Source organism: Fukomys damarensis, unplaced genomic scaffold (genome assembly GCF_012274545.1).
Source record: "Fukomys damarensis isolate Sample0158 unplaced genomic scaffold, DMR_v1.0_HiC HiC_scaffold_25, whole genome shotgun sequence".
NCBI lineage: Eukaryota > Metazoa > Chordata > Mammalia > Rodentia > Bathyergidae > Fukomys > Fukomys damarensis.
The window spans coordinates 17,010,151-17,020,741 of NW_022900937.1; the positions used below are offsets into that span (position 1 = coordinate 17,010,151).

The 10,591-nt window shown below is 39.1% G+C and overlaps 2 protein-coding genes and 1 pseudogene across 2 annotated transcripts in view; 1 reads left to right on the forward strand and 2 right to left on the reverse strand.

Annotated features, from left to right (window-relative positions):
- The window catches only part of Pdcd7 (programmed cell death 7), a 13,570-nt gene extending 13,392 nt beyond the window's left edge, over positions 1–178 (reverse strand). Inside the window, exon 1 of the mRNA XM_010641287.3 lies at positions 7–178. Within this exon, the coding sequence (XP_010639589.1) occupies positions 7–122 (116 nt within the window). The 5' untranslated portion in view covers positions 123–178. The remainder of the gene's footprint in view (positions 1–6) is intronic.
- Positions 179–2,628: 2,450 nt separating this feature from the next.
- On the forward strand, positions 2,629–4,573 carry LOC104874262 (annotated as a pseudogene).
- Positions 4,574–7,137: 2,564 nt separating this feature from the next.
- The window catches only part of Clpx (caseinolytic mitochondrial matrix peptidase chaperone subunit X), a 36,685-nt gene continuing 33,231 nt past the window's right edge, over positions 7,138–10,591 (reverse strand). The window contains exons 12-14 of the mRNA XM_010641137.3: positions 10,376–10,468; positions 8,366–8,472; positions 7,138–7,533 (exon numbers count right to left, since the gene is read on the reverse strand). Coding sequence (XP_010639439.1) covers positions 7,443–7,533; positions 8,366–8,472; positions 10,376–10,468 — 291 coding nt within the window. The 3' untranslated portion in view covers positions 7,138–7,442. The remainder of the gene's footprint in view (positions 7,534–8,365; positions 8,473–10,375; positions 10,469–10,591) is intronic.

The window sequence follows — 10,591 nt, forward strand, 5'->3', positions numbered from 1 at the left end:
AGGGGCGGAGGGAAAGCCTGGGAGGGCAGCGGCGGTGGCGGACAGCCGAAGGGAGCAGGAGGCGGTGGCTGCGGGGGTAGCGGGCCCGGACGACCCGGAGCGAAGAAGGGCGGCAGGGACATGGTCTAGAAAAATACGCTGTGAGAAGTGACAGGAATTTTGAGCGGTTCACCTGGGATGTCTTCCGGGAGGAAGTGATGTGTTACGACGCGCGACGCCTTACGACACGCCCTACCGGAAGCGCAATGTAGGGCGGGCGTCCTTTCAAACATTGCGCCTTATTTATTTATTTATTTATTTATTTATGGTGCCGAGGACGGAACTCGGTTTCTTGCGCGGCAGGCGGTGGAATCACTGAGCTAAAGCCCCGGACCTACTGCTCTTTTAATTATACCTGAAATGTACCAATAAACTTTTCACACACTTAATACACCACTGTTGTGCTACTTTTGATCTTAGTGAAAGGACGTTTTTTCATCAAGAGACAAACTATATCCTCAAAGGAGCAGATAACCTGGGTGCTTGTTCAAGACATTCATATTTTTATGTAATTACTTCAATATTTTGTATGTTCCAATATTTTCTTTCCTTTCACTTATGTAGGTGACCATAAGAATTGAAATCGGATACTGAAAATGAATGCCATCCTTGAAAGAAGAAGAAAAAAGATACTGCCAGACTGCGATTGTCTGTTCTTGGTGTAACTACATGTGTAGAGGGGAAACACACTTATCAAGTACTCATGCAAATGGGGACTCTAATGAGTATTTGACTTAGACGTTAGGGAAAGCTGTCCTAACCATTTGAGGCTTCAGTCAGATCCGAAGGACAAAAAGGAGTTAAATTGGGAGGGAAGCACAGTTCAGATAAGAGCATATGCTAGTAGATAGGGATCTGTGAAAGAATGCCAGTGTGTATGGAGCACAGAAAACCTGAATCCACGGCTTGATCCCTCCCCGCCCCCGTACAGGGGATCGAACTCAGGACCTTGAGCTTGCGAGATAGGCCCCTTTACATGCAGTTTTGTAAGCAGCAGTATAGGGAGAGATGGGCGTGGTGTTGCACACTTGTAATCCCAGCACTCCAGGAGCTATAAGGTAGGATGGCAGTGAGTTGGAGGCCAGTCTGGACTACATAGCCAGAGCCTGTCTGAATATCGCCCCAAAAGTACGGGAGATCATGTGTACCCAGTTTCCCTTAATGACATCTTGCAAAACTGCAGTATATCACAACCAAAATATTGACATTGATAATCAAAGTATAGAACTTCCTACCACTACCAGAATTCATTTGTCCTTTTGCAGCTGTACCAATTCACTTCAACGCCCTTTCTCCTTCATTCCTAGCAGCTAATGATCCTAGATTTTGTCTCTGCAAGAATGGTCTGTACCTGGAATCATACAATGTATAACCTTTTGGGATTTGCTTTTTTCACTCAGCATAATCCTCTGGAGAGTCATCCAGTTTGCTGAAGAATTCTGTTCCTTTTTCATTTCTGTGCAGTATGGTCCCACGCTGTGTATATTCCACATTTTGTTTAACCATTTGCAGGGTTTGGGGATCATTTCCAGTTTGGTGCTATTATGAATAAAGCCGCTTGAACATTTTATACAGGCCACGTGTGCATGTGTGTGTACACCAAAATGCCCAGGAGTACAACTGCTGGGTCACATGCTAGTTGCATGTTTAGTTGTTTGGTGTTTTGGGGTATTTTGGGGGGGTACTAGGAATCAAACTCAGGACTTGTGCTTGCCAGGCAGGCAGTACAGCACTGAGCTAAATCCCTGGCCCTTACATGTTTAATTTTTAAAGAAGCTAAATTATTTTCCAGTGTGGGTGTACCAGCAATATACAAATGATTTTTTCTGCATTTTCATAAACATGTCATGTTTTTACTTATTTCAGATATCCTAAAGAGATGCATTCACATTTCCTTAATGGCTAATTATGTTGAACACCTTATATGCTTATTTGCTGTCAGTGCAGACATTTCACTGTAGTCTTCATGCCTTTGTGTATGTGCATTCATATGAGTGGTATCAAGATTGACCGCCAGACTATTAGCTCTATCTCCAGCCCCCTTTTTTATTCTGAGACAAGGTATCACTGAAACTTCTAAAAGTTTTATAAGTTTATATTTAAGTCTGTGATCTATTTGGAGCTATTTTTTATACAAGGTGTGGGCCTTTTAGGTGCACCAAGTCCCCCCCTTTTTTTTTCTATAGATGTCTAGTTGCTCTAGTATCGTGATTAGGTATTTCCTGTTCTTTCTTTTTGCAGTGCTGGGATGAAACACAGAGCCTTGCACATGCTAGGTAAATACTCTACCACGGAACTACACCCTCAGACATGTTTGCTTTTCTTTTTTTTGGTACCAGGGATTGAACTCGAGTCCTTGCGCTTGTGAGGCAGGCCACTGAACTGCTGAGCTAAACCCCCGGCCCGTATTTGTTTTTCAAAGTGACAAGGGAATTAGATGATGGACATACCCCATTTTATATTCTCACACAATATTTATTATTCACTTTCTATGATAAGAGCTGAGGACAGTAAAGTAAGTTAAAAGGACTCTTTATCTTGAAGACAGTGGCCTCTTGGGTCATAGCATGGAAATAATCAAGAGAACCTGATCCCTCTCCCTAAGGGACTTTTTCAGACTTCCCAGAAACTTGAGACCAAGTAATATTCAAAAGCTTGCTTCATCTTGAAATTAATTACATGTGGTATAGTTTTGCATTTTCCAGGGGGCAACTGAGCTGTCACTACCATTTACTGAAAATTCTTTTTCCTAATTTGAAATGTCACCTTTTTCACATATTCCCCTACTGTGCTTTTCCATGTAACACAGGAAAGGAAAAGACTCATATCAGTATTGTCATCATCGGACATATGGATTTGGTCAAGTTAACCACTACCAGCCATCTGGTCTACAAATGTGGCGGTGTCGACAAAAGAACCACTGAAAATTTTGAGAAGGAAGCTGCTATGATGGAGGTTTCCTTCAAGTATGCCTGGGTCTCGGATAAACTGAAAGCTGAGCTTGAGCATGGCATCACCACTGACATCTCCCTGTGGAAATTTGAGACCAGCAAGTATTAGGTGACTATCACCAATGCCCCAGGACACACAGACTTTATAAAACACGATTACTCATGTAATCATGAACCTCATATCTCAGGCTAACTGTGCTGTCCTGATTGTTGCTGCTGGTGTTGGTGAATTCAAAGTTGGTTTCTCCAAGGGGCAGGCCCATGGGTGTGCCCTTCTGGTTTACACATGGTGTAAAACAACTAATTATTGATGTTAACAAAATGGATTCCACTGGGCTACCCTACCACCAGGAGATACGAGGAAATTGTTAAGAAAGTCAGCACCTACATTAAGAAAATTGGCTACAGTAGCTTTTGTGCCAATTTCTGGTTGGAATGGTGACAATGTGCTGTAGCCAAGTGCTAACATGCCTTGGTTCAAAGGAAGGATACGTGTAAAGATGGCAATGCCAGTGGAAGCTTTGGATTGCACCCTACCACCCACTCGCCCAACTGATAAGCTTCTGTGGCTGCCTTTCCAGGGTGGCTACAAAATCAGTGGTATTGATAACATCCCTGCAGGCCAAGTAAAGACGTGTTCTCAAACCTGGCATGGTGGTCACCTTCATTCCAGTCAAGGTCACAACTGAAGTCAAGTCTGTTGAAATTCACCGTGAATCTCTTCCTGAAAACAATACGAGCTTCAATGTCAAGAATGTGTCAAGATGTTCGTTGTGGCAATGGTGCTGGTTAACAGCAAAAATGACCCAATGTAAGCAGCCAGGTTTACTACTCAGGTGATTATTCTGAACCTTCCAAGCCAGATCAGTGTTGACTATGCCCCTGTACTGGATTGCCACACAGCTCATGTAGCTTTTAAGTTTGCCAAGTTTCAGTCTTGTCTGGTTGCCAGTCTGGTAAGAAGCTGGAAGATGGCCATAAATTCTTAAAATCTGGTGATGCTGCCATCATTGACATGGTTCCAGGCAAGCCATTTGTGTGTCAACAGCTTTTCTCGGTTGTTTTGCTGTTTGAGATATGAAACAAGACAGTTGCTGTGGGTGCCATCAAAGGAGTGGACAAGAAGGTTGCTGGAGCGGGCAAGGTCACCAAATCTACCCAGAAAGCTCAGAAGGCTAAATGAATATTATCCCTGACACCTGCTACTCCAGTCTTAATCAGTGGCAGAAGGCCAGTCTCAGAACTGTTTCTCCCAAATGTTCATTTAAGTTTAATAATAAAAGACTGGCTAATGATAGCAATACATCATAAAACCTTCAGAAGGAAAGGAGAATGTTTTGCGGACCATTTATTTTTTTGTGTGTGGCATTCAAGATACTAGTTTTTAATACTTTTTAATGGAAACAACTTCACCAAAAATCTGTTGCAGAACATTAAAATCCATTAATACAAAGTTAAATGAGAAAAAAAAAATTTAATTCCCCTATTGTATTTTGGATCTATTTTTGGACTTTTACATTTTTTTCCACTGGTCTTATTGCTGATATCATGCACTGGTACACATTCATGATTTTAAAGCATTATGTATTTAAAATCATAGAGGCAGCCCCTTTTCATTCTTTCAGTATGTTTATTAAGAGTAGGAGCTCTTAGCCTGGTGTGGTGGCACATGCCTGTAATCCCAGCACTCAGGAGGCTGAGGTAGGAGGATCGCTATGAGTTCGAGACCAGCCTGGGCTACTCCAGGTCAGTCTTAACTACATAGTGAGACCCTGTCTCAAAAAACCAAAAAGAGTAAGATCTCTAGGGCCAGGGAGTGGTTCTGCCACCTGCTTTGCAAGTGCAAGGTCTCGAGTTCAATCCCTGGTACAAAAAAAAAAAAAAAAAAAAAAAAAAAAAAAAAAAAAAGAGCTCTGAAACCAGTTAAATCCTGGTTCTGTCACTTACCAGTTGTATGAACTTGGGCACGCTACTTAGCCACTCTGGGCTTCAGTTTCATTACCTAAAGAGTTAGCCTACCTAATTTTAAAGATACAGTATTTTTTTTTATCAAGAAATCAATAACAAATGCTAGCAGGGCTATAGGAAAAAAGGAACCCTTCTCTACTGTTGGTGAATTGTAGACTGGTGCAACCACTGTGGAAGTCGGTAAGGAGATACCTCAAAGAACTACGGCTAGAGGGGCTGGGGATTTAGCTCAGTAGCACTGTGTCTGCCTGGCAAGAGCAAGGTTCTGAGTTCTGGTGTGAGAATCTGAAAGAGTAAATGAGCATCAAAATGTTTAACAGATAGTGTGAAACAGGAAGAAAAGGTCCAAAGAGGAAGTGGAAGTGGGAGGGATGGGGAAAGGAAAGAAGGGAAAGGAATGGGAATGGATAAAAAAATAAGAACCAAGATGTATTATGTAAAGGTACAGATTCCTAATAATGAATGTCAGCATATTGTATACCTAAAATGTACCAATAAAATTAAAGAATGAAAAAAAATACAGTATTTTTATTGGAAGACTAAATTTATAAATTAATTTAGGGATAACAGACATCTTTATAATGTTACTTGTTCTTCCAGACCTATCTAGGACACGATGCCTGGTACCTACCTCATCAGCAGTATTATAATGCACCAAAGTTTGAACTGTAAGGTTCTGGGCCTGGGGATTAGCTCAGCGGTGCCACTATTGCCTCACAAGACCAAGGTCCCGAGTTCAATCCCCAGTGCCAAAAAATAAGAGAAAATGAATTTTAAGGTTCTAGTAAAGATTAGTTTGTGTCCTAGTGTCAGGGTCAATAAAGAACATGTAAGTAAGGATTTTCAATAATGCTAAACATAAAACTACAATAAAACTTGTGGAATCTCCTAAAACTAGGAGAATTAATTAGAGGGACCTGGGAGTGCAAAGGATTAACCAGTCCTTGGAATAAAGCAGCTCAAATGACATGTGCGCTCTTTAAAGATGCCATGGCTCTGCTCTCCTTGTTCCTTCCGGTCAACGCAGCACTCCTGCACTTATGCGGTATGGACACAGCACCACCATGGCTTTCAGGTAGTCCTTTCGCTTTATTTAAATGGCAAAACCTAAGGTCAGATACAAATTATACTCAGTTTTGTCTGATTTAGAAACAATTAACTGTGGTTTTTAACAACTTCCAAAACTGAATGTAAGCTGCCATGACTAAAATGTCTCCCAGTATGTTTCTAAAGTTTTCCCCTTAATACAGCAGAAACTACTCCAACTTTCACTCTACAAAAAGGATAATGATGCTGTCAGAGAAAGTTATAACATGAAAGACTTCATGAGGAAAACCTGACTCATTATCAGGGACTGTTAAGAAATCTGTTTCTGTTCTAGGCTTAAAAGTGCAGTTCTGGTTCTACTCCAGCTATAAATAGGTGCCTCTCCTCTCATTTATTATAGCTAATATAGTCCAACTTTTGACAGGATTTAGGATTTGCTAATAGTTTAAGGTTTGTTTTCCAAGAAAAACTGGGCAAAACAAAAACTCAAGACTGTAGAAGTCAAAAACCCAAAAACAAATGTTTAAAGGTACTCTGATTTTAAAAATTTCAAATGAGACCAACTGAATAATATAAAAATTTGCATCATTATGGAAGGAAAGGAAAAAGATTGAGTATCTAAATAGTTTAATATTCATGGAATCAAATAGTAAACTTTTCATCTGACAAGTCAACCTCCTAATATTTAGTTTTGCTATATAATGAACATTAACTTATAAGTTAGTGTGAACACATTTCCTTTGGCTGACAGCAACAGATTTTCTTTAATGTTCTATGAAGCCAAAGAATAGACGTCTAGCACCAAGCAACAAAAACAAAAAAACAAGCTCTCTACTTTTCAAAAGCGCCAATCATCTGAAATACTTCAGGCATTTTTCCAAGACATTTTAAACTATTTGGAAACTACCTGGTACAAATTTTTCTTTTTTTTTTCTTTTTTTTTTTGTACCGGGGATTGAACTTGGAACCATTGAGCTAAATCCCCAGCATGGTCCAATTTTTAGGATGAAGAAAATTCTAGTATTTTCTGGAAATGAATGTGGATAAAAAAGGTAATACTAAAGAATGGTAACCCAATATTCAATTGTAAAGAATTTATTTTACCATTTGTAGAGTAACATTATTGTAAAATCCACATTATTGTAACACCTGCATTGCTTAAAAGAAGTCCTAAGAATTTTGTTAAAGCATATTTTAAAAAACTGAACTAAAATAATGTACATTTTTATCTCTGAACATCATGTCATTAAAGTCCACATAATGTCCTCTGTATAAATCAATGCGATGTTACAACAATATACATGATCTGATTCTTATTCTAAAGGCTTCTGATCATGTATGGTATCTCAGATAGACTCGATGCCTTTAATGTCAGACTGTAGAAACAGTTATGATCCTAAACAAGAAGCTTTATATACAGGACCAGCATCGGACAGCTTAGCTGTTTGCAGCATCTGCTTGGCGAGGCCACCCCTCTTCCTCCACTCCAGAGTCATATTCCTCTTCAGAGGATTCTTTTGCTGGAGCCCTGTAACAGGAAAAGCCAGTGCTTATTTTTTGAGTAAAAACTGGAGTTAAACATATTTCTAGACTCAAAACAGCAAATTCATTTCCTAGCTAAAAAATCTACAAAATTAGGAAATACTAAGAGCACTTTTAATGTCAAAGAGCACTAGTGGTGAAGCATGAGATACAAACAACCCAACAGAGGTGCAAGCAGATTTCCCAGCATTTTCCGTAACAGATTTATTAGTGGGATAAATAACAACTTACAAGCCAAATCCAGCCTATTGCCTATTTTTGAAAATAAAGACTTGCTGAAATAAAGACATGTTTGTTCACTTACACATTGTCCATAACTGCTTTTGTACTATGCAGGCAGTTTTGAGTAGCTGCAACAGAGACTCTACGGCCCTAAAGTAATTAGCTCTTTAGGAGAAAGTTGGCTGATTCCAGGAACAGGTAAAAGAAGCAGTGGATGTGTTGAATTTGCCAACTGGTATAAAAACTACTGAGAAAAAATTTGGAAACAGTTTTGTACTTAGGAAAGATGTGGAGAAAACTCATTTATCAATTAGAACATCAGCAGTGAAGATAAAATTTTAATGTCTCAATTTTTACTACTTTTATATCATTTTTGATACTTTTTCCTTAGAGGAAAAAAGTAGAGGCTAATTCTGAAGACTAGTTTTCAGAAAGACAAAATATTATTGTACAAACCCAAATTAGATTTTTCTATAGAAAACACATGCAATTTTAACTTCCCTTATAAATATAAGAATTATTACACAATTTTTAATGCCTATTTAAACAATAAGGGTCTTAAATTTTAGATATGTTCCACATGGAAAATACATTACCGAATGTATCCTGGTTCCTTTTTTCCTTCTACTACTTCTTTGTCAACCTCCACACATACAATATCAGAATTAGGGACTTCGAACATTGGTTCTAATAACAGCTTTTCCTAAAGAGATTTTTTTAAAGTAATGAGTTACATGGAAAAGATTACATACCATTTTTTTTTTTTTTTAATATTAGGGATCAAACCCAGTGAGGCTCTATCACTAAGCTACATCCCAGGCTTTTTTTTGAGACAAGGTCTTGCTAAATTGTTCAGGTTGGCTTGGACCTGTAATCTTCCGGCCTCAGCCTCCTGAGTAGCTAAGATTTCAGGTGTGTATATCATTGTGCTTGTCACAAAATACTTTTATTCTATAGGCCAAGTGAATCCATTCACTCAAGAAATATGAAGTCTCTAATACTAAAAGCTGAAATAGATGAAAATTCTTTAAATATCTAACTAAATTTTAAAAAGTTATTTTATACATAAATGTCCAGTCTGAAGTTCTACCTATTTAGGCCAATATGCATGTACAAAAAGATCAGAGTGGTAATGAATGCCTATAATCCCAACACTGAGAGACTGAGGCAGGAGGGTGGCCATTTCAAAGCCAACCAAGACTACATAGCAAGACCCTGTCTTAAAGAAAAAAGACTCTAGGTTCAGACTAAGGTATTACTTAGAGGCATTTCTGGCTTACTCTATGACTATGGACCTGTTCAACTGGCAGTCCTTAGTATGAAACAGTAACCCTCAATGACCTTGACCGACGACTTCAATGACTTCAAATGAACACTTGTCTCAAATGCTATATATAGTAGATCTAAAATTATTCACTATAGAAAACTAGCTTCGCCTACAGGTAAGGGGTGAGTTGTACCCCATCTAAAGATAAATGACTGAGTATATCAAATTTAATTTAAATGTCAAGTACATTACCTATTCCACTTTTCATAAATCTACCTAGCCTTCATCATTAAGAACTTAATTCTGTGAACTCATGGAAGAGTATGATCTCCTATAGTTCCAATCAGAAGCCTATTCAGATGAGGGAAGTGACAGTGGTGAAATTCTTACAACGGGTAGGAACATGGTGTTGCTTTGGGAGCAGGTAGATAAATAGTAACTCATTGTACAGTCACACCTAGCGGGTAGGGGCGTAAACTCAAACAAAGAAAGTAGATAGTAGCAGGAAAGTAAGCCTAGGATCTCCAACAAAACTGAAAAGCAACTTCATACCATCCTGAAGAACTGAGGGGCAAAATGTCATGGTATATACAATGTACTTTCAAACAAACAAAAATTTGATAGGTCTAGGAAAGGGCTCTGGGCTTAGTCCAAAGTCTATGTAGAGGCCAAGCACGATGGTGCCCACCTATAACCCCAACTACTCCAGATGCTGAGAAAGGAGGACAAGGCCAGCTTGGGTAATTCGGCAAAACCCAGGTCAAAATAACTTTTTAAGGATTTTGGGTATACCTCAGTGGCAGGGAGCTTTTTTAGCATGTATGATACCCTGGGTTCTATTCCTAGTACTGCCCAAAACAAAAGCCCATACAGATTTCCCCAAATTCTCATTCCCATGATCCTGATTTTCTGTCAGAGTACATGAATGTCCTCTGATGCAAAACCATTACAGGTTTCTTTTTCATTCTGGTGGTCCTAGGTATCAAACCCAAGGCTTTGAACATGCTGGACACATGCTCAGCTCGGAGCTACATCCCTTGTTTTTGGTGGTTTTTTTTGCTGGAAATTTTACCTATGATCTCAGAGGCACTTAGCATATGCTCAGCTACTGAGCTATATATCCAACACCGAAGTTCCTTTTTGGAAACAAAATAAAATCCACTGTGACCCTTCCCCACTCACTAAACACACACAAATGAACATGCATGAGTGCACACACGACTGTGTAGGTCAATTCTCTAGATAAATTTCCAAGAGAAAAATGGAAGTTTAATATTCTCAAAACTGAGACCAAGAAAAAAATCTAGTATTTTTTATTTTTGGAATCATGCCAACTTACCATAATGGACCGAAGGCCTCGGGCACCTGTTTTCCGTTCTAGTGCCAATCTAGCTATGGCTTTTAAAGCATCCTCAGTAACATTCAGCTCACACTACAAATAGATGAAAAGTAAGTAAGAACTGGGTCAGGAATTTAGCTCAGTAGCACCACCACCTACCTTGCAAGCACAACGTCTGGAGTTCAATCCCCAGAACCAAAAAAAAAAAAAAAAAAA